General features: G+C 40.2%; 1 protein-coding gene across 7 annotated transcripts in view; it reads left to right on the top strand.

Annotated features, from left to right (window-relative positions):
- Positions 1-25,119, top strand: part of CDK14 (cyclin dependent kinase 14) — a 662,541-nt gene that overhangs the window by 543,136 nt on the left and 94,286 nt on the right. For all 7 annotated transcript variants that reach the window (XM_086397990.1, XM_086397994.1, XM_086397995.1 and 4 more), the window contains 2 exons: positions 9,060-9,199; positions 16,278-16,419. In XM_086397990.1, the coding sequence (XP_086254116.1) occupies positions 9,060-9,199; positions 16,278-16,393 (256 nt within the window). In that variant the 3' untranslated portion in view covers positions 16,394-16,419. The remainder of the gene's footprint in view (positions 1-9,059; positions 9,200-16,277; positions 16,420-25,119) is intronic.

Raw genomic sequence — 25,119 nt, 5'->3', positions numbered from 1 at the left:
TCATTATCCAGAATGGAGAACAGAGGGACTAACAGATGGAAAATATGAAAGAATAACTGAAGACATGGAAAATTTAATAAGATGGCATTACATTGGTGTTATTAATACAAAATGAGGGAAGAAAAAATTGAACTAAGGCAGTATTCGAAAAGTAATGACTGAGATCTTCCTCCAGAATTGATGAAAGACATGCAACCTCAAATTCAGGAAACACTGTGAATACCAAGCAGGTTAAATCAAAAGAAGCCCATACATCACACCTACAGAACTCTGAGCATGAAGAGAAGAGCTAACAGGCATCAAGAGAAGCCTGTTTAATGGTATCTTCTGAGTTAAGGGAAAATGCTTTAAACCTAGAATTATATCACTGGGCAACCATTATCCTGTATGAAAACAAAACAGAGAATTTGCCACCAACGTCCGAGGTTAAAGCATCTGCCCGCAATGCAGGAGACCTGGGTTCAATCCCTGGGTTGGGAAGATTCCCTGGAGAAGGAAATGGCAACCCACTCCAGTATTCTTGCCTGGAGAATCCCATGGGCGGAGGAGCCTGGTGGGCTATAGTCCACGGGGTCACAAAGAGTTGGACACAACTGAGCGACTTCACTTCTTTATAGTACTTCTAAAGTTTGTATTTCAGATACAAAAAAGTTATCTGGAAAGGAATGCCTAAAACGTGCAAGGAAAGCTGATTAAATAAATGATAAACACAGGTAAACTTTAATAATAATAAAGAAAACAGTGTTTAATGTGTGTCCTTGTGTAGAAAGCAGAAATAAAATATTAGACAGTATAACATGAAAGAGGGGACCAGTGTCATCAATATTCAAGTGTTTCTATTTTTTGTTGTTGTTATTTGGCAGGAGGGTAGAGAGAAGGTGTCACTTTGAACTTCAAGTATTTAGAAAGTTAAGGAGCCCCACACACTTGGAGAACTAAGGGTGGAGGTATATAGTGTGGAAGCTTTTATGATGCACTTGATGGTATTAAAAACACTAAGCCAGCTTACCCTAAAGAGAACTCTGCTGGCTGTAGATTGGGCAATCCTGTGATGTTCTTGGTCACATATTTATTTTCCAGAGTGCAGTGGAGATTCTTGCTAGGAGCACAGCATGACCTCTAAACAGACAAGTGAACTATAGAAATTCATTACTGTGTCACCAAGAAGATCCATCAGAGGGCTTAACTAGGACCCAGGAGGATTGACTTAAAACCAGGAGAGCAGGTTACAAGAGCTCTGGCCTAAGAAAGAGAAAAGCAAATACTGTGTATTAACACACATATATGGAATCTAGACACCACTGTGCTGATGAATCCATTTGCAGGGCAGGAACAGAGACACTGACTCAGGGAGCGGACTTGTCACAGCGGCGCCAAGATGGGGTGGGACAAATTGAGAGAGCATGTCCCACCCTCTCCTCCCCCGCTGTGACCACCAGTCTGTTCTCATGTCAGTGTCTATTCCTGCCCTGCCAGTGCAGGTAGACATAAGAGACACAGGTTTGATCCCTGAGTCGGGAAGCTCCCCTGGAGGAGGGCATGGCAACCCACTCCAGGATTCTTGCCTGGAGAATCCCATGGACAGAGGAGACTAGCTGGCTGTGGTCTATAGGGTTGCAAAGAGTCGGACACAACTGAAGCGACTTAGCACGCACACATATATACAGCTAGTGGAAAGTTGCTGTACAGCACAGGGAACTCAGCCTGGTGCTCTGGGATGACCTAGCGGGGTGGGATGGGGCGGGAGATTCAAGAGGGAGGAGACATACGTATACCTATGGCTGATTCCTGTTGATGTAAGGCGGAAACCAACACAACATTGTAAAGCAAGTATCCTCCAATTATAAATATATAAATTGTTTTAAAATTAAAAAAAAAAAGAGTTCTGACATAGGTGAGCTAAACTTGGGGAGCTTCCTTTCTGTTGCCTCATTACTGGATTACAGATTTGCTAGGGCTTGCCAGGAAGATCATTTCACTTCCCATTACTCCTAGCATCATACGCAAAACACTGAGAATTTCAAATTTAGTGTATTGAAGTAGACATTCATTTCCTTACACCATCCTTTGCATCACTTATGTGATGAAAATTTTTATTTTCATATAATCCCATTGAGTATTTTTTTAACCTAAATTAATGTGGCTCAAATGAAGAGACCACCTCTTGTGAAGTCATACACAGAACAGTCCAACTAGTGTGACTTTAACAAATGCATCAGTTCAGTTCAGTTCAGTCGTTCAGTCGTGTCCGACTCTCTGCAACCCCATGAACCACAGCACGCCAGGCCTCCCTGTCCATCACCAACTCCCGGAGTTTACCCAAACTCATGTCCATCGAGTCGGTGATGCCATCCAGCCATCTCATCCTCTGTCGTCCCCTTCTCCTCCTGTCCCCAATCCTTCCTAGCATCAGGGTCTTTTCCAGTGAGTCAACTCTTCGCATGAGGTGGCCAAAGTACTGGAGTTTCAGCTTTAGCATCATTCCTTCCGATGAACACCTGGGACTGATCTCCTTTAGGATGGACTGGTTGGATCTCCTTGCAGTCCAAGGGACTCTCAAGAGTCTTCTCCAACACCACAGTTCAAAAGCATCAATTCTTCGGTGCTCAGCTTTCTTCATAGTCCAACTCTCACATCTATACCTGACTACTGGAAAAACTATAGCATTGACTAGACTGACCTTTGTTGGCAAAGTAGTGTCTTTGCTTTTTAATATGCTATCTAGGTCGGTCATAACTTTCCTTCCAAGAGTAGGCATCTTTTAATTTCTTGGCTGCAATCAACATCTGCAGTGATTTTGGAACCCAAAAAAATAAAGTCTGACACTGTTTCCACTGTTTCCGCATCTATTTCCCATGAAGTGATGGGACCAGATGCCATGATCTTCATTTTCTGAATGTTGAGCTTTAAGCCAACTTTTTCACTCTCCTCTTTCACTTTCATCAAGAGGCTTTTTAGTTCTTCCTCACTTTCTGCCATAAGGGTGGTGTCATCTGCATATCTGAGGTTATTGATATTTCTCCCGGCAGTCTTGATTCCAGCTTGTGTTTCTTCCAGTCCAGCGTTTCTCATGATGTACTCTGCATAGAAGTTAAATAAGCAGGGTGACAATATACAGCCTTGACGTACTCCTTTTCCTATTTGGAACCAGTCTGTTGTTCCATGTCCAGTTCTAACTGTTACTTCCTGACCTGCATACAGGTTTCTCAAGAGGCAGGTCAGGTAGTCTGGTATTCCCATCTCTTTCAATGCGTAGAGGAACAAATGCATAGAGGAACTTAAAAAGTGTGGTGTTAGCACACAGTAAGAATATGTGAAGCAGCTTACAATACTGCTCTTGTAGAGAAAAGTCATCAGGTTTTTGGTTGGCTGAAGAATGGTGATGCACTGCCATCTAGCTGGACTGTGGATGACTTATTATGTCTTCTAAAATGAAGTTTCCTGGGACTTCCTGGCAGTCCAGTGGTTAAGACTCTGTGCTTCCAATGCAGGATGCAAGGGTTCAGTCCTCGGTCAGGGAAATAAGATCCCACACGCTGTGCGGTGTGGCCAAAAAGAAGGAAGTTTCCTAAAGAATTATCAGCGTGTTACAGGTCTGGGCAGAACTCTAATGTTTGTTGTCTTAGCATAAATTGAAAGTGTATTAGCTGCTCAGTCATGTCCGACTCTTTGCAGCTCCATGGACTGTAGCCCACCAGGTCCTCTGTCCATGGGACTTCCAAGACAAGAATATTGGAGTGGGTTGCCATGCCCTCCTCCAGCGGATCTTCCCAATCCAGGCATCAAACCCAGCTCTCCCACATTGCAGGCAGATTCTTTACTGTCTGAGCCACCAGGGAAGCCCCATTAATTGAAAGCAGAGTGAAATATGAAGATGCAGTACAATTTCTGAAAAAAAGTGGAACCAAGATTTTTTAAAACAAGCACCTTTTGTATATGGGGAAGCATTGTTCTAAAATCCAGCTGCACTTCATGGATACTAGCAGTCTTAGACCCTACTGTTGTAGTCAGTAAGGCTAGACTCTTCTATGTCTTAATTTCCTTGGAACTGGAACTTTGGACTGGATGCAATTTATTGTATGTGTTAGCCAACATATAGGTGTGGTGAATGATAAGTCTAATGAAGCTTTCATACGAGCGCTGATAAGCATTTTTATCAGGCCTCAAGCTTAGCAGAATTGCAGCCTCTGTGTTTGGATTACAGTCAGCCTGTTTGGAAACTTAGCAAAAAAATATTGCTGTTCAGCATTTAAAGCATGCTTATCATTTTGATCAATTGACCTTCCCGAAACCATGCAGTATTGGGTTATAAGTCTTCAAATCTATTCCCATTCCAGAATCTTATCAATACATAAGAATTTTAGAGAGACTAGGTGCTGAAATATCCAGCACGATACTTGTATGTTTTTAATATTGTGCAGAATTAAAATCCCAGGAACTGTCCTCTGTGGTTTATCCCTTCGGTCATTTCAGACATTGATAGGAGGGCCTGTATGGCTACTTGCCTGCTCTTTTATGTCTGTATCTGCCATATTTAAAACAGTATACATAAGATTTGTATAACCACAGATTTTGTTGGCCTTTGATCAAATTTTATGTTGATTTTTTAATTTGTTGTTGTTGTCCAGTTGCTAAGTCCTGTCTGACTCAGCGACCCCATGCCAGGAGCATGCCAGGCTCCCCTGTCCTTTACTAAATCCAGGAGTGTGCCCAAATTCATGTCCTTTGAGTCCGTAATGCTGTCTAACCATCTCATCTTCTGTCTGCCCCCTTCTTTTGCCTTCAATCTTTCCCATCATCAGGGTTTTAATGTCTTTCTATAAATTTCATTTCATGTGGTTATGAAAAGCTCCATTTTTAAAATCACAAATCTCTGGTTGTAAAGTTCACGTAAAGTCCACATTGTACAGAAGTACATATTTTAATGTCTCTAGACAAAAATGTCTTAAAATTAATTTAATGTTTACACTTCGAGGTGCAACTTAAAAGAGGCCTGAAAACAGACTGGGAGTGAGCTGTTAAGTATTTTTGGCAAAACACTGTGTGTGTCTCATGTAGAGCATATAGAATATGCCCATTAGTTTAGCCAATATTTTTTTAAAGGTAGACATGATCCGTTGTTTTAGCTAAAATAATTCTAAATCAAAATTTCTGAAAATCCTTTAATTTTTTCCAGTATTTATTGGAAATTGTTCACCTACAATTGTTGCTAGAGAGTGTAAATTTTTTTGCTTCTTTCTGTCTTTCTTACAAAAGGAGAAATTTGTTTCTGTTGACAAATTGAGCAGACGTCTAACATTTTATATTCCTGTTGAGGTGTATAACGTAATATTTGTACACTTGATATTTTGTCTGATTATGTAATTGGTGAAATGGTGCTATATATGGATGTTAGTTCAATCATATATATACTCTCTGGGTTGTATGATTATAGTTCTTTGGAAAAATACTTTGTCGCAGTACAAATTATGAAACTTACTGCTCGACTCTAAACATTGAAATAAATATATTGAAATGAAAAAAGTAAAGGAAAGAGTAATAAGTAAACCCATGGAAATGGAATGTATAACTTCTAAAATAGAAGATGGAAAATGTTGAATTTTAAAACTCAATCCAAAAAAGATAGGGAAAGAGGGAAAAGATAAAAGCAGGACAAAATAGGATGCAAGATTAAAATGGTAGCAGTAATTCCAAATATATCAGTAAAGTAATCATGACATATAAATGGACTAAATTTTCTCCTTAGAAGACAGGGATTATGAAATGTTTATGAGAGACACCTTAAAATTACTGGTGTGAAATAAAAGAGGATGACAAAAGGTATACCAGGCAAATACTAAACAAACAAAAAAGCTGAGGTCATTACATTAATGAGAAAAAAAAAAATGTTAGTTCAGAAAATTTTATTAAAGATAAACAAGGTCATCATAGAAGGATTAAAAACTGAATATACCAGGAAGAGATAACAGTGCTAGAGAGCTAAGCTTTTAATTACCTAACTTTACCATATATAAAACAAAATTTGGCTTCCATCACAGTGGGTGACCGAAAACAACCACAGTCATTCTAACATCCTGATAAAGTTAACTAATTGCTTGGGATAAAACTTCCAAATAAGACATCCCAGAAGTATCATATCTCAGACTATTTAAATGGACTCAAAAAGAGGTTCTGGTAATGATGAAGACTGTGAGGTGGCAAGTCCGTGTGGAGAGCTGGAGTGGACATGGTCATTTGTTTGTTTCTGGCTGTGCTGGGTCAGGCTTTTCTCTAGCTGCAGCGAGCAGGGGTGGCTCACAGTTGGGGGCCTGGGCCTTTCATTGCGGTGGCGTCTCCTGTGCAGAGCACCCACTCCTGGGCACGTGGCTTTCAGTAGCTGTGGCTCGTGGGCTCCGTAGTTGCAGCTTCTGGGCTCTAGGGCAGTCTCGGGAGTTGTGGCACACCGGCTGAGCTGCTCTGTGGCATGTGAAGTCTTCCTGGTCCAGGGATCCAACCCATGTCTCCTGTGTTGGCAGGAGGATTCTTTACCACTGAGACACCATGCAAGCCCAAAATGTGGTTCCTGAAATACAAGATAGCAAACTCTCCAAATTAAAATTTTATATGATAATTCAAATGTTTGTGCATAAACTGAATAGCACAAATAAGCATTTTATTGTTTTATTGACTTTATTAACAAGTTTGGTCTATTTGGAGAAAGGGAAATGTCTTCTTGATTAATTCCCTATATTCAGATGTGTATACATTAAATCTAGATATTTATCATAAATATTATCAATTTATCATGCTTAAATATTATTTATGCATTTACATTAAATCTAGATACTTACCATTCTTCAAAATAGTGAAACCACACTGCAAGGATGATTCATGGCCTGTTGAAGCTGGAAGGACTGCAGATGTAATGTAGTTCATCTTTCTTGTAACAGAGTCAGGCCTAAAACTCATATCTACTCTCAGTCTGGCTCTGATGTTGTGTTTTATCAAAACTGTATAAAATTGATACCAATATGTTATTCACCGTGATTACACATAAACTATACATTCAATATAATTGAAGTTTTTATCATGAAGTCTACCTATCTCAAAGTTTGCATTTGATGTTTAGCAAGATGTTAATGAAAATTTTTTACTAGCGAAATAGTCTTAGTAAGAGGAAAGAATGACTTGGATGGTCCTGGACCCTATTAAAAGAAAGAGAAAAAGCACAGAGAATTTTAAGAACACCTCCTTTTCCTTTAGACAGGTTTCTCTTTGCCAGGTAGAAATTTAAAACCAATACGCTGATCAGTTTTTTAAAAACATCCCTTGCAGTAGCCAAACACTGAACCCCCATCAGTGAGACCTGTACCTACAAAGATTTAGAAAGAAGGTCTCTTAGACTGGATCTTTGGATACTGTAATATTTTTCTTTGCTCTCCTCCTTTTCTCTTTCTCTTCCCAAATTCATGAGCTCTTTTCCTCTTCCTCACCCCTAACCCATCCTCCCCTCACACACACCATTAATAATTTTAAATCAGCCCTTAAGAGATGCTTGAGGAGGGGGAGGGAGAGAATTTTTGATCATTGAGGAAAAGTGTTTATTGGTTAATTGAATTTTTTGTAGTGTCAGGGCTTTTGAAAGAATACCCACTAGCAGATGCAGCTTTTCTTCACATTCTTTTGGCTGTCTCAGAGCCACTGACTTAACTGCATCTTACTGCACAAACTCTGGAATCTGTGGGTAAAAGCCTTTTGAAACTTTCTGAGAGTTTTGGTACATACAAACCACTTTAGAGTCAACTGTTTCTAGATGGATTGGAATCCTTTCAACCTGCTAATTGGGCAACTTATTACCTTCTCTGACTTTCACTTAGCTCCCCCTGATGTTAAGATGGAAACAGAGTTATCTTGCCAAATAGTAAATATGAGAGTTTGTGAAAAGTGCGTAAGAATGTGCTTGACACATGTTCAACTACTCGTAAGTAGTAGTCACTCTTAGGAAGAGTTTAACCATCATCTTTAGGTTAACTCTCTGGGTTTGATTGCTCTTAGAGGTGAAAAAGAGATTCCATGAAAAATAAGACTGGGCTGGACAGTGTGGTCTGCTACTCATTTGAAAGTTGTACCACATGGAAAATTTTACTCTTCTGTTTTTTTGGTGATCTTGAAACATATTTTCTATCTACTGTTGTTTTAAAGGTCAACTTGAATTGATTCAGTCCCATATGGTTTAAGCTCATCCCCTTTGTTAACCTGCACATTAATATTACAATTGTTAATATTTGAAAGGGCATTTATTCCAATAATTTTTCATTCAATGTAAGAAAATGTAAATTCTTCAAGGAAAAGTAACTTTAGTAACTAGAGAATTTAATAGAAGATTTATTTTAATTCTCCTGCTTATTTTATATTAATTTCCTTGTAAATATATCCAGATGTGTATGCAGTACATATACTCTCTGAGCAAATTCTGGCTACTATTTGATAAATTATGTTCTGAAATTTTCTACCTTGGGACCTAATTCTATATTGAAAACATCAACCCTCGGCTCATATAGAAATATGTTAGATCAATGAGGATACTAAGAGTGAAACCTGGTTTAGAGTAACAGATACTTCAAGAACTACTGTGAAGGCTGCTTCTTTCAAAGGCCAATTTAACTTGTTTTCTTGTCCGGGAATAAATAGGCCCAGAAAAATTAGGTGAGCCTAATGTCTCAATCTTAAAGGAAATCAACCCTGAATATTCATTGGAAGGACTGATGCTAAAGCTGAAATTCCAATACTTTGGCGACCTGATGCCAAGAGTCGACTCGCTGGAAAAGACCCTCATGCTGGGAAAGATTGAGGGCAGGAGGAGAAGCAGAAGACAGAGGATGAGATGGTTGCATGGCATCTCTGACTCAATGGACATAAGTGTGAGCAAACTCCAGGAGATAGTGAAGAACAGGGAAGCCTGGTGTGCTGCAGTCCATGGGGTCCAAAGAGTCAGACACGACTTAGCAACTAAACCACAGCATGTCTTACTTGAACTTTCTATTTGTTCTGATTTCTCCCTTTTTTGCTTGTGTTTTCAGGCTCAGCTATGTGAATCATGCAGAAGATCTGGCCTCCAAGCTCCTCCAGTGTTCCCCAAAGAACAGACTATCAGCTCAGGCTGCCTTGAGCCACGAGTATTTTAGTGACCTACCCCCACGGCTATGGGAACTGACTGATAGTGAGTATGACAAGTTTGAAACATCTAATTGAAGCCGGGGCATGATTTTAGCATCCATGTGTAACATACATGTAGAGGGGTTCACATGTTTGTGCTTCTGTAATATTATGTGTGTTTATGTTAATATATGCATTACATGTATATGTACGTAACGTGTGTATGTGTATACAAAGAGAGAGAGATGGAATGGGGGAAGGGAGGTAGTGTGCATATATATTTAGTAGAATCCTGCCATTCAATTGTGAGCTTACCAGACACAGGAAGAAAATGGATTCCTTATTTTGCTATCTCTGCTCTGCAGTCAGCAGCTGCATGTCTTTGTATTTGATTATGTGTGTGTCCAAAAAAATGATCTGAGCAGTCATAAAGGAGAAGGAAAATATGATTTACATATTTAGTACTTTATGCGTACAGTACTTTTTAACTGGCTGCAGAACACGGAGTAGAAATGATTCATTTCTGTTTGATTCTCAGAGACTATCTTGGTTGTAACAATAACCTTAAAAAGGGCTGCTATGTAGTGAGCTGACGAACAGAGTTGGCAATTGGCTAATACACTGAATTGACATGTAAGAACTGAAGACATGTAATTCATTTTAACTACAAATGCTCTTGGTATTCATACAGAGTTCTTCTCTGGGTCTTTTAAAACAAAACACATTCCTGGGTGGGTTTTTGTTTTGTTTTTACAAGTGTTCATATTTACACAGCCTTTTCCAATTACATTTTAAATATTTGGGGGAGGATTTATGACTGGGAGGATCTCATCTTTCTTCCAAAGTGTGAAACAAAATTCTTGTGAAATTTTGAAAAATACTGTTGCAGTAAGAACACTTTTGTTCAATGGTGATACATTCTTTCCAAATGCCAGTGAGAGATACTTCTTCTCATACTCTTTTCTTATTCCCTTAAAAATTCATATACTGCATGTATGGATGGATATCTATAATATCATTATTAATCCTTGAATATACATCACTTACCATGGACATCGGCCTCCCAGGTTGCACTGGTGGTAAAGAACCTGCCTGCCAGTGCAGAAGATGGAAGAGAGGCAGGTTCGATGATCCCTAAATTGGGAAGATCCCCTGGAGGAGGGCATGGCAACCCACTCCAGTATTCTTGCCTGGAGAATCCCATGGACAGCTGAGCCTGGTGGGGCTATGGTCCATAGAGTCACAAAGAGTCAGACATGCCTGAAGCAACTTAGCATGCACACACGCACCATACATAAAAGTTATGTCTTTATTCTCTTAGACTTTAGACTTCCCCCATTGATAAGCACTGGAATCTCCTTGACAACAGTAACCTTTTATTTGGCAACTAAATCCCAGGTAACAACTCAAGGGTGTTCCTACCCTGAATCTTTTCTATCTCACAATGAATTCTAATTACCTTCTTTTTTTAACTCTAAAGTGATTCTAGATGTATTAACCCACTACTACCCTGTACTAATCTTCTTCAGTAGTTTATATATTCTGAGTCCATATTATCTGATATTCCCTACTTACTTTCCAATAGTCTACCCATTGATCATTACTACTGCTATCCCCATTAAAAAAAAAAAAAAATTAAAGATGAAATCCCTGTAGAAAAATAATCAATTGGTGACACATCTTCCCATACTGAAAACAAACTAATGAGTTTCTGGCTCATCGAATTTGAACACATGATTTGTTTTCCCCTTTAGTATAACTTGTAACTTGATAGCAGTCCTCCTTGGTGACATCTCAATCCCATCTGACTTAATGATTGAGTTTAAGCCGGGATTTTGATGGTCTATGAATTCTGAATTCTGTAGTAGTACTTTTTTGTTAATATGGACTTATTACCCACTTGCCACTTAGTTTATCAGCCAGTGGTTAAATCCAGTTTCTATCAGTAAGTAAATGCCTCCACATTATCACTCGGCAGCAGGCTGCCAACGGAGACAGCCTTGTCCCCGTCATTAACAAGCACAATGTATGCAGAACACCAGAGGGGAATTAAAACCACAAAAAATACCTCAGGGTGGTATTTTTAATATGAGAATTTAATTTGTAATTTCACAGATTAAGAATTTTGGCTGCATTAATCCCTTTATCAGCTCACAGCAGGCTATTTGCAGAAGCATAACCATAAGGCGATATTCATTGGCAGAAACACGCCTTTGCATAACGTTAAACATCAGGGGCAGTGAAACCTTTTGAAGGGGGGAGAATAAAGATGAAAAATCATTATATTTTTCAAGCAAGATTCTGCTAAATGCCTCCGGTAACAATTTTGAGTTACAGAAATGCTATTTCTGTGTCTAGTAGATAATCATTATGAAGCATAAATCCAGTCGCAAGAAAGGACAATCCCAGTCTTAAATACCACAGTCATTTCCATCTCGAACAACGTGGTCGTCCTTGTAAACATGTTTACAAAACAAAGAATTTCTAGGCTCTGGAGACTTTGGGAACTAGTTTCTTTTTAGGTGAAATGACTGGTTGTGGTGACTGTTATCTACGTTAATATTCTGCAGAATGTATTTAGAAGTTCTTGAAATTCTTAAAATTAAATTTTATGTTAATGTGGAGTCTTGTAAAAGTTCACCACCTGGCAAATGGCAGCAGCAGCAGCAGCACCAGTATCTTCATATCTTCATATCCTCATACCCTCCTTTTCAAGGAGATTTGGAAAGAGGGCCATTTGAAAAGAAGTGTTGCAGAACCGATAAATGGGTTGTCTTAGCAACCAAGTCATGGTTTAGACTGACCAGCTTTAGGAACCTCACTTTAATACGTAATCTGCTCAGGCTGCAATAACAACATAATATAGACTGGGGCTTAAACAATAAACATTTATTTCTCACATTTCTGAAGGCTAGAAATTCAAGATCAAGGTGTTTGCAAAATCAAGGTCCCCGATGAGACAGCGCCTCCCTTATCATCACATGGCAGAGAGAGAAAAACCGGGACATCTCTATCTCTTCCTTTTCTTATAAGCCACTAATCTCATGCTAAGGGCCACACTCTTACGACTGCATCTAACCCTAATTTCTATCCAAAGACCTCATCTCTAAAAGCTTATCACATTGGGACTCCAGGATTTGAATTTTGGAGGGATACAATTAAGTCCACAGCATCACATTCTTAAAGATAGGTCATGGCATTTTTTTTTTTTAAAGAAAAGAATGTCCACAAAGAGAAAACACTTATGCAAGCAAAAAGCAAACCCAGGTAAAGAGAAGAAGATTGTAACAAAAGTAAGTTCAAAGTGGGCTCCAGCCTTCTTGGCCTACTTTTAATGTAGCAGACCTTTTGAGATGAGTATCAAATGTTATTAGAACCTTGGTTACACAGAGCCCTGCAGTCATTCCATGAATTCTTCTAAAAATGAAGTTATATGCTGATGCCAGACTGTTATTTGCTTTGGAAGAACGTATAACAATATAATATCTTTATTGTGCTAGTCCTTAAAACCTCACCAGTTTACATAATACCAAAATTTAGAAGTAATATATTAGTGTGCCACTGAAGAAGGAATTATAAATTCATCAAGCGAGAATTATGGCACAGTTACCTGGGGATCTGACAGTTAAAGCTGGCTAATTCTAGGGGCACCCTGTCATTCTCCCTCTATCCCAAAACCCCAACAGCCTTGCCCCACTTCTTCACAAAGATTTAATTGCAGGGAAGTAAATCGAGGGCTGATTTAGAAGAAATTCATTACTTTCCCCAAATACACCACAGGGCATTCTCCTGTGTATACTATCAAGTTACATAAATTATTGAAGCTGAACTACCCTTGTCAAAGTAAATGAACAAAATACACTTCATAGCGCAGAGTCCTTGATTTTATTACATTCATTTGCTAATTCACAAAGCTCAGATCTACAGTAAAAGAAGGCCAACAAATTGGTGCAGTGTGAGGAGCGTTGAACTGGGAATCAGACCGCCTGGACTCTAGCTTTATAGCATCAGCTCCACTATTAACTAGCCAGGCAACTTTGGACAAGTGCCCTAGTCTCTGTGGGTTTCCGGCTTCTCATTTAGAGACACAGTGAGCCCTGAGGACCTTTCCAGCTCTTCTGTTGGTAGGGTTTCTGACCTATGCCTACATATGTCCTATATATTATCCTAAAACAACATCATGCCTTGAATGGATCTCCATGCCATCTTTTTAAAAATAAAACTCACCCTGTTGAAATATATTCGCTGCTCCAGTTCCTAGACTTCCATTTTCTCTTAAATCCTTTTGTGCCAAACTTTTGCACCCAAGATGCCACAGCTGTCGGTTTCAGGCTCTATCCATGGATCTTTGGCCCTCATCTTGACCCATCAGCATAATTCACAATTGACCACCATCTCCTGCTGGTAATATTTCCTTCACTTGGTTTCCAGGACAGGACATTTTCCTTTCACTCAGCTAAACATTTCTTTTCATACTCTTTTGCAGATTTCTCATCTGCCAAACCTCTCACTCTTAGAATGCCCTGGGGCTTAATCCTCAGATCTTCCCATCTGCATACACTCCCAAGAGCCCAGATGATTTTATTTAATCTCATGATTTAGATATCATCTGTGTATACTGACAGCTTCCAAATTTCAATCTCCAAGCCCATCTTCCTTGATTCCAGACTTGCATATCCAGCTCCTACTTAACCTCTCCATTTGGATGTCTAGTAGGCATCTCCAGCTTCATATTACCAAAACTGAACTCCTTATCTTTTCCCCCAGACTTGCTCATTTTGTAGTCTTTATCTTGTTCATAAATGGCAATGTCATTCTTCCAATTGTTGAAAGTTACCCTGGATTCTTCTTTTGTTACACCCAAACCCAGTTCTTCCATAGACCCTGTTAGCGTACCTTCAAAGTAGATCAGTAGACCATCCTGACTTCTCCCCTGCCATTACCCACCCCATGTCACCTACCATGGTCTTTCACCTGCATCTTACAGTAACCTCCTAATTGGTTTGCCTGCTTCTCCTTAGAAAGGCTTTGATGTTTGCTCTTTCTTCGGTTCATCCTTGATCTTCCTCTAGATCTTTCTATGACTTGCCCTCTTACCTTTTTTGGGTCTCTGCTCAAAGGTACCTTACCTGGGAAGCTTTCACTGACCTGCTTCCACTACAGCACTTCCTGTTTCTTGTCCCTGCTTTATTTTTCTTCATAACACTTAGAACTAGTTGATTTATTTGTCTGAGTATTTATCATCAGTTCAGTTCAGTTCAGTCGCTCCGTCATGTCCCGACTCTTTGTGACCCCCATGGACTGCAGCACGCCAGGCCTCCCTATCCGTCGCCAACTCCTAGAGTTTATTCAAACTCATGTCCATTGAGTCAATGATGCCATCCAACCATCTCAGCCTCTGTCGTCCCCTTCTCCTCCTGCCTTCAATCTTTCCCAGCATCAGGGTCTTTTCAATGAGTCAGCTCTCCACATCAGGTGGCCAAAGTATTGGAGTTGCAGCTTCAAATCAGTCCTTCCAATGAACACCCAGGACTGATCTCCTTTAGGATGGACTGGTTGGAACTCCTTGCAGTCCAAGGGCCTCTCAAGAGTCTTATTCAACACCATAGTTCAAAAGCATCAATTCTTCGGCCCTCAGCTTTCTGTATAGTCCAACTCTCACATCCATACATGACCACTGGAAAAACCACAGCTTTGACTAGACAGACCTTTGTTGGCGAAGTAGTGTCTCTGCTTTTGAATATGCTGTCTAGGTTGGTTACAACTTTCCTTCCAAGGAGTAAGCATTTTTTGATTTCATGGCTGCAGTCACCATCTGCAGTGATTTTGGAACCCAAGAAAATAAAGTCTGCCACTGTTTCCACTGTTTTCCCATCTATTTGCCAGGAAGTAATGGGACCAGATATCATGATATTAGTTTTTGAATGTTGAGGTTTAAGCCAACTTTTTCACTCTCCTCTTTCACCTTCATCAAGAGGATCTTTAGTTCTTCTTCACTTTCTGCCATAAGGGTGGTGTCATCTGCATGAGGTTATTGATATTTCTCCCTGGAATCAATCTTGATTCCAGCTTGTGCTTCATCCAGCCCAGCATTTTTCTTGATGCATATAAGTTAAATAAGCAGGGCAACAATATACAGCCTTGACATACTCCTTTCCCGATTTGGAACCAGTCTGTTGTTCCATGTACGGTTCTAACTGTTGCTTCCTGACCTGCATACAGATTTCTCAGGAGGCAGGTCAGGTGGTCTGGTATTCCCGTCTTTTGAAGAATTTTCCAGAGGTTGTTGGTCCACACAGTCAAAGGCTTTGGCAGAGTCAATAAGGCAGAAGCAGATATTTTTCTGGAACTCTCTTGCTTTTTTGATGATCCAGCGGATATTGGCAATTCGATGTCTGGTTCCTCTGCCTTTTCTAAACCCAACTTGAACACGTTCTGTTGAAGCCTGGTTTGGAGAATTTTGAGCATTACTTTACTAGCGTGTGAGATGAGTACAATTGTGTGGTAGTTTGAGCATTCTTTGGCATTGCTTTTCTTTGGAATTGGAATGAAAACTGACCTTTTCCAGTCCTGTGGCCACTGCTGAGTTTTCCAAATTTGCTGGCATATTGAGTGCAGCACTTTCACAGCATCATCTTTTAGGATTTGAAATTGCTCAACTGGAATTCCATCACCTCCACTAGCTTTGTTCATAGTGATGCTTCCTAAGGCCCGTTTATCATCTGTTTGCCCTAAATGAAGTCTACAAACACCAGAGTTTCTTTTCCTTATGATTTATACACTACAGGATTCTGAAAGCCTGAAACAGTATGGGGCTCAATAGATACTTCTCCAAATAATGAGTGGAAGAGTGGCACAAAGAAAGGGCAAAATATTTCATCTCCAAATTCAAGCTAATTGTTCTAGATCAGAGAAATATGAGAGGTCAACTGAGCTGTGGTTTGGAGGGGAAGTCAGACTGTCCTGTCATATGTGTGTGTAAATCTGTGTGTTTGTGTGTGGCTGTGACAACTTGACAATTTCAAAGACCAACGTATACCATTTTGTTTCATGTACTGGACGTCCAGCATTGCATTTCCACCTCACTTTTTGAAAGAGACGATTATAAATATATAAATGGAAACTTTTTATTCTGTCCACAGTGTCTTCTATTTTTACCGTCCCAAATGTAAGATTGCAACCGGAAGCCGGAGAAAGCATGAGGACCTTTGGGAAAAACAATAGTTATGGCAAAAGTCTATCCAATAGCAAGCACTGATGCGCACAGCGTTCTCAAGAGCACAGGTAGGGTGATCTACTCTACTTGGAAAATAATTGTGAAAAGACACCAAGTCGATCTTTTCAAATGAAATATTTCAGATTTGTTTTTTTCTATCCAGTGACTCTTTTATGTTCGTTATGGCCTTCGTTACAAGTTGAAGTCATTTCCGTATTTTTAGACACCTTCTGGATTCTGATGAAAATGGTATTTTATTTATATAGGCACAGGCAAACCATTGTAGTCATAAGCAAATCATTTCCCTACTCACACATTCTTTACTGAGGTTAGAAATGGTTAATCTTGGAGAATATCTGCGTCACAGACCTACTGTGTGTGGCCCATGCCATTTTTTTTTCCCGTTGGTTGCTCTCATTTTAAAATTGGGTAATTTTACACAATGTCTAGATTTCTGGCTTTTCTTGAAAAATCAGCAACTCTAGCCGTATTGCACTCACATTCCTGCCAGAAGTTTGTGTGTAGAACTGAACTGTCTACCTCCTTGGAAAAGGGCATGGGCTCCCCAGGTTTGCTTAATGGCCATTTGGGTCATTTCACCCCCTTCTGATTCCTGCGTGGCCCCTGGTACAATCCTTATCATAGCGAACCTTTTCTTTTCCTTCTTTCCGATTCTTTGACCTTTGCTATTCTGCAGATGGAAAGTAGAACCTAAATGAGACAATCTCTAGGCATGTCAGACTGTCCCATTGGTTATCACATAGGAATTACAGAAACAAGCATAAGCTGGCAACCTCTGAAAAGGCTGTGTCTTTATTGCCAGTTAGGAATGTCTGGGTTATTTGGAGGTTTATGCTGATATATACCTTTTTGTTTAATGAAACATAATGCTGAAGTATATAGAGAATCAACTTTTTTGTGGGGAAGGCTTTTTATTTGCTGGCCCGTATGTTACTTGCTTGTGTCACTGTTCAGTCATTAAATGTTCCAGTTAATCCAAAGATACAGACAGTATTGCAGGAGCTCCTCTTTCTTCCTCTCACTCTTAATTTGAAATATATTAACAGGCTGAACTATCAGAAGGTTAATTGTCCACATTGTCTACTGGATGGTTAGACTACACCCGTGGACTCAGGTTTTGAGGACTCTCAGTGAATGTGGGGGTCAGTTTTGGCCTCTCAGGAGTTCAGTGGTGATTTATGAGTGATTGGAGAGTAGATTCCCAGATTGATAAAAGATGGTGTATAAATGCCAGTCAGGAAGTATTACTAGTAGACTTGCCATTTCATTCATAAGAGTAAGATTCTTCCTTCTTCTGGTTATTTCTCTATATTGGATGAAAAGCTACCAAGAAGCATAGCTTTATTTGCCCAGCAGCATTTACAGTCTCTCTTCAATTGGTCGGACAAAGCATGGGGCTGCGTTTTTGACCAATTATCCCCTGGTTCTGAGAATGGTTTTAATTCATGAGGGTTACAGCAGATGCTTTTTAAAGTATTTAACCTGCATTACCATAATGAGAGCCCCTGGCTTTATAAACCCCTTAATTCAGTAGAGCAAAACAAAAAGTGAACTTCATTTGTGCTGCTGCCTTACACACACACACACACACGCACGCACACACACACACACACATGCAAGCCTGAATTTCCATCGCAAGGCTGTATCCTTTCTTCTGTGCTCTTTGGAGGTCTCTCTGAGCTGAGCCTGGCCAGTCAAAACTGCTAGAACGTGCTTTAGGTCAGCTTTTCCATATAAATTAAATCAGGCTCACTGGACAGAAGCGTTCCCCATAAGGTCTCAAAAATTGCTAAGCAAAAAGGGATTCTGAAGAGCCGTTCAGAAGTAGTCATCGGTATTCAAAAGCCTTTACAAAGATGATTTTTCTTTGTAGTATGTTTTTTAAACGTATTAGAATATTAGAATTATCTAATAATACTACAAATATGTTCTCTATGAATTTTGTCTTTTTCACATCAACTTTTAAAGCTTTAATATTATTATCATTATTGTCTTTGTTGTTTTCTTTGAAATCCAAATGCCTCTGTTTGATTCAACATTATATTGAGGAAACATCTAATTTTTTTTTCTCAGAAAAGCTGCATGGAAGTTGGATTTTAAGAGTTTTCTGTCAGCAAAAAAAAAAAAAAGAAATCACTTTAATTTTTTTGCCTTTCTAGGATTTTACATTAATCAAATGGGTTTTTCTCTTAGAGTTTAAATAACATAGACTATATATTGGCCTGAGACATCCTGCATAGTGGAGCTGATTCTGATCAATAGCTGAATATCAATGTCTATATTGCAGACATTATAGAGTCAAAGTCTACATAAATAAGGGTATTTGTAAGGAAAATATATATTTCCCTAGATTTTGATGAACTAATTGTTTAGAGCAAGCTGTGGCATCTTAAATTTTCCTGAAATGTCCCAATTCTTTATAAACCTTAGAGAGATTGGGAAAAAGAGGAAGAGGGAAGAGGTTGAGGGCTCACAGAGGCTCAGACTGTAATCTAGCATTTTGACTACCTTTCTTTGGGGAGTTAGAGGCAAATATGGAAAATGCGTTGTATCACTTCTGATTTTAAAGTGAGGGACAGTAGGAGTTCAAGTCTTAGTTTTTCTCCTATACCACAGTGCCCAACTATTTCTAAACTTGCATACTAAGGTCACTTCAGTCATTTAGTTAATAATTCTGGATTTGCATAAACTGGCCTAATTGGAAAAGCTAATGAGGAGCATTTTTCTTTGCAGTAGAAAGCAATTTTGGTTTCAGAGTCTTGTAACCAAATGAAATGAAAAGAAAACCACGTGCCCCGAAGTTTAAAAATGGGATAGGAGGCAATGGATGATCAAAATCCTGTGCTTCCTACAGTTTGTTATCCTCTAAAGATGTGAATAGACCACAGATTGCATAGGTTGTCCCCATTTTTTATCAGCATGGAAAGATAGGATTTTCTTAAAGTCTGAGAGCGCCTTAAATGTGCATAGACATGTTCCCCAAGGGAAAAACCAGAAACTATATTGAATATCACATCCATTAGTATCACTTATATTTGTGCACAGCAATACCAAATACACCCCATGCTGAGCTTAATTTTCCAGTCATTCTAAATTGAGACAGGAAGTGCATAGTCACCCTGTCTGCTCCCTTTTGCCGAATACAAGGGATAAGAATGGTCTCTGATCTTTTAGACGTTTTATAATTTTCCTGAAATAGTATATGCTCATTATGGAACATCTCTTTTCAATGAATGCACTGGTCTTCAAACCCTATTAAATTCATAATAAATATACAAATGTCTGTCTGGTGCATGAAAAAGCTGTATTTGGTTCAGGCGCAAGAATTAACTGCACACATGTTTTGGTGACGCTCTCCTTGCTTCTAGTATATATCTTTGCTAATCAACGTTATGTAAGTATGAAATGAAAACGGAAGAAAACATGTAGTAGACTTTTTCTGTTTGACTCAGTCATTAAGCAATAATTTCCTAAAGTAGGCTGCCAGGTAAACAGTAGGATGCAGGCATTGCTCAAAACTTTTGATTAAATAAGGCAAGGATTTTTTTTTTTTTTTAAACCAAACTCCAGACAAAATGTAATGCATTGGTGCTTAAGATTCTTTGGCATCGCTATCTGAACATCCAGTTGATTTGTTTGCTTGTTTACTTATTTATTTTTGGCTGCACTGGGTCTTCCTTGCTGCTTGTGGACTTCCTCTAGTCCCGGTGATCGGGGGCTGCCCTTCATCGTCGTGCATGGTTGTCACTGCGGTGGCTCCTCTTGTTGCAGAACACGGGCTCTGTGCGCTCAGGGTGAATAGCAGCAGCTCTCGGGCTCGAGAGCACCAGCTCTATAGTTGGGGCACACAGGCTCAGTTGCCCCATGGTGTGTGTGATCTTCCCAGATCAGGGATGGCACCAGTGGCCCCTGTGTTAGCAGGGGGAGCCTTATCCGCTTCTACTACCGGGGATGTCTTCCCCATTGAGTTTTTAAAAATCTAGGTTCCTGGAGTACATGAATCTGCATTTTAAAACCCCAAAGAACGTTGATGCAGGTAGCCTTTGAACCACATATTATGACCTCTTCAGTAAATATTTAAGAATTATACATTAATGAAGTAAAGTAATTAACTTATTTGGGTCAGGACTGGATAAAGACAAAATGGGAAAACCTATCCCTTCCTTTCCCTTCTTTTTTTTTTAAAGGAAGATTAGTAAGTTGTGCTTTATTAATATTTATTAATAAAAGTTGTGCTCACCAACAAGGTAACCACTAGGCACCTATCTATCTAAAGTAGCTAACTGAAGTTTATTTTTAATTAATTAAAATTAAACTAAATTACAACTCTGTATCCCCAGGAGCAGTACCACATTTCAAGTGCCCATGACCCACCCATGACCAGGGGCCACTATATTGGACAAGGCAGAGAGAGAACCTTTTCAGCATCACAGAAGGTTCTGCTGCCCAGCAATGGTGAAGGGCATTCCTCCTGCCTGCTTTTGTGAAGAGGAATCAGGGAAATTAAACTGAATTCACTCAGTAAAATTATATTTCAGTTCTAGAACATAATGACTTCAGAGGAGCTCAGAATGTTTGAGAGAGAGAAATACTCAAGTGAGGAAGAAGTTGGGTGACACAGAGAGGGACAGAGATGAAGACTGGGTGACATGTTCCATGCCCTCAGGGACAGGAGCTCCTGAGAGGAAGCATGGGTGGGGATCCTCTGAGGGAAGGAAGCGTGGTGAGGTTTCCTTGGTTGACTGTGGTCTCAGCTGAGATTGTGTGGGAAAGTAAGGAAGAACAGGTGGACAGTCTGAGAAGCTGCACAGGCAGACCTCACAGGAGACTGAATGTCTGTCAGGATCTGACAGGAGCTGTGGTTTGTCTGCCATCAAACTCAGCCATCCTCTCAACTCTGGTACCTGCTTCTGGAGAAACAGCCCCCTCACTCTCAACCAGCCTGTGACCTCTTGTGTCTCTGCATTGACTGCTGCTGCTGCTGCTGCTAAGTCGCTTCAGTCCTGTCCGACTCTGTGCAACCCCATAGACGGCAGCCCACCAGGCCCCGCAGTCCCTGGGATTCTCCAGGCAAGAATACTGGAGTGGGTTGCCATTTCCTTCTCCAATGCATGAAAGTGAAAAGCGAAAGTGAAGTCGCTCAGTCGTGTCCGACTCTTATCGACCCCATGGACTGCAGCCCACCAGGCTCCTCCATCCATGGATTTTCCAGGCAAGAGTACTGGAGTGGGGTGCCATTGCCTTCTCCGCTGCATTGACTAATGGTGCTTTAATCTCTGCATCTCATGGCTTCTGCCGACCCATCTGCTTCTTCATACACCTCGCTTCTCTTGTCTCTCTTGTTTCTGGGGTAGTCTACTGCCGAACTCTTTCCCTCAGATTCAGACCCTCCTCCAGAGCCACTCTACTTGGTGTCCCCATCATCACGGAGGGAGAGCATGGCTGTTGTGTGGGTCCAGTCAGCTGATGGGTGGCCAGCCATTCCTGAAACAACCCCTCAGAAGAGGACTCTGGGCTTGGCAGCCTCTGAACCTTCTAGAAAAGGTATAGCCAGAAGGCGCTTGGCCTGGTCTGTACTCTATCAAGGCAAAATCAGACAAGTTTGAGCAAACTCCAGGAGATAGTGAAGGACAGGGAAGCCTGGCATGCTGCAGTCCTTAGGGTCACAAAGAGTCGGACATGACTTAGCAAATAATAACAAAATAGAGGGAAACTCCAGTTTTAATGGAGTAAAAATGTCCTCAGTGTGTGATTTATTAATCAGTTGATTGACTGATTTGGCTGCATGGGGTCTTATTTGTGGCATGCAGGAATCTTTGTGGTGTGGTGTGAGACCTTTTCCTTGTGGTTCAGGGACTCTCTAGTTGTGGTGTGTAGGCTTAGTTGCTCCGTGATATGTGAGATCTTAGTTCCCCAGCCAGGGATCAAACCCATGTCCCCTGCATCGCAAGGCAGATTCTTAACCACCAGACCACCAGGGAAGTCTCATGTATGATATTTTTGACTAAAGGTCTTATTGAGCCATGTTACATTTTCTTAACGATAGACACAAAAGGAGATGACACCCATTAGTACTTCATTTTCACTTTTCACTTTCATTCATTGGAGAAGGAAATGGCAACCCACTCCAGTGTTCTTCCCTGGAGAATCCCAGGGACGGGAGAGCCTGGTGGGCTGCCGTCTATGGGGTCGCACAGAGTCGGACAGGACTGAAGTGACTTAGCAGCAGCAGCAGCAGCAGCACTTATCACAGTATAAGAGATTCAAGTGTTGGATCTAGTTTTGTTTCAGTAGCGGAAAGATTTATGATTTTTTTTTTCCCCCTGCAAGAACTGTTCTTGTCTGCATGACTCTGCAAATTTTTTTCCTATCAAACAACTACAGTTTTATCTCTGTTGTCTCCATAGTTGTGGAAATAACAGGCAGAGGGGGAAACAAGCCTGAGTCTTTCTCTTAGGTTTCATTTGAAAGAATCCCTGGTTTTTGTCTTTACTTCCTCATTGCTGTAGATTAAGAAATCTTATTCGGGAAATGGACAGTGCTTCGAACCATTGTGAACACTTGATTGAGAAAAGGCTGGGATGTGGCTTATTTTCCCCACCCCAACCCCACCTTTCTTTCCTTACTTTCTCCTCTACCCTAGAGAGTCTATTCCCTCCTCTGAACCCTGATGCAAAATAGGAGGCTAAGGGGCATCTGCAGATACTTGTCTGCTCTCTTCTCTTCTCTCCTCCTTTCCCTGCCTCTCCACTCCCCTCTTCCTTTGGCTCACCTCTGCTCTGTACCCGACACTCCATCAGCTTTGTGAATGGGCTCACCAAAGTCCTTTACTATCTAATCTGCTTAATTACGTCCTGGGATTGTCACAAAGCAGAATGAAAAGAACATTTACTGTATCCTGCTTCGTGCATCCAGAGTGCATTTTTTAAAGGATATATTTTTCTCTGTATGGACATGTTTTCAGATTTACAGAAAAGTTGCAGGAGTAGTAGTACCAAGAATGCCTGATACCCATCACCCACTTCCCCCAAATGTTTGCTTTTTACTCCATTTGCTGTATCATATTCATTCTCTCACCTCTCTTTCTCACAGATACACACGTGTACACATCCACATTGTTTTTCTAAACCAGTTTTTCTTCACATGATCCTCCATTACCTCTAAACATTTCAATGTTTTTCTTAAGCACAGGGAATTCAGAGTTAATATTTTTTACATAAAAAATACAGGGTTTTTTGCTTTTGCCTTTCCCTTTCCTTTCTCTGACTGAGAGTTTTAAAATGCGAAATGGCTAAAAGAGAAGAACCTGGTTTGATGCTCCACAAACTGGTTCATCAGCCCATGGAGGCTCAAAACTTGACTATGTTTTTGTGATTCAGTGTTTCCAGGTCAGATGAGCTTTCAAATTGAGGACTGGGGGGATGGGGAAGGGGGGGTGTGGTGAGAATAGCACTGCAACTTGCGTCTTCTGTTCTTTTTAAAACCTAAATTAATTTCTTAGGGACTATTTAGCCAGCAGCATAATATGAGTGAAGTTTTCTTATAAATAGTGGGCACAAGATGCGATAAGGCTACTAGCAAGTTCTCTGTTAGACTGCTTGGCCAAACTATTATGAAGTTAGCTGTCACATAGAACAAGGAGCTATAATCAGTCCAGGTGCTCTATTTTCCCCCTTCATTTCATGTTGATTCTTAAGAGTTTGGGATACAGAGGGACTTGTCTGTGCCCTAAGTGCACTGTATTGTATTATTAATACCAGTAGAGCAGCTGAGTCCCACTACACAGTCTTTGTGGTCTGCAGATGCTCTAAGAAGTGTCTGAGCATAAAAGGAGGCTGTTTGAGTTGAAGTGGGCTGATGGTCTGGGATGACATTTGAACGCGTGGAGGACAATGTCTAAATGACAGTGCCGAGAAGGGAAGGCAAAAAAGAAGAAAAAAGCTGGAAACTGTTGCCATTGTCCCCACATGCTCACCACTCTTGAGATACTCCTCACAGACGAGCTTTGTCTGGGAAGAAATGGGAGAGGGATCGAGGAGGGTTAGACATTGGGCCCCTGGGACAAAAGCCAGGGATTCGGTCCTTAGACACATTAAAATTCTAGACAGATAGCCAATGTGATGAAAACCACAACCTGAATGGATTTCACGTCTTACAAAGTTAAACATTTTAGCTAAATTATTACAAATATATTTAACAAAATGTTTGCAAAACTTGGAGATGCTTCAATGAATAAATAAAGCTTTTAAGAACATCAAGTTGGTTGTGCAAATGAATAATATAGTGGGTCTGCTTTGGAATTTAGGATAGCTGTCTCCTCTACCACACACACACACACATACACACATACATACATACATACATAACACATACACTCTGTACACTCACCCAGCCAAATGGAATAATTTGTCAACAGCCCTAGAGTTGTTAGGATAACATCATCTATTAAGCAAAGGATAACTTCTCCAGCTGATAAAATAGTGCACAAGTTCTAGAACAAAAACAATGCAGAAGTTTGAGAAATCGATGGAAATTTGTCTCAGAATAAATTCTACCTGGTATGCCAAGCATGGAGTCAAATACTGTGCTGTTAACTTCCATACTTGGCTGAATTTTTTTCCTTGAAATTATCACCATTCTTTTAATGTAGTTTGCACTATGTATAGTGCCCTTGGATTTTTAATTGCTCTGGATTATCATTTTCAATGCAATTAGTAAAATGCCCTCAATTACATATAATAATTACT

The sequence above is a fragment of the Bos grunniens genome, chromosome 4, assembly GCF_055505025.1.
Source record: "Bos grunniens cultivar Pamir isolate PY7600 chromosome 4, Bosgru_T2T1.0, whole genome shotgun sequence".
In the NCBI taxonomy this organism is placed as follows: domain Eukaryota; kingdom Metazoa; phylum Chordata; class Mammalia; order Artiodactyla; family Bovidae; genus Bos; species Bos grunniens.
This window is presented reverse-complemented; position numbering and strand designations above follow the sequence as displayed.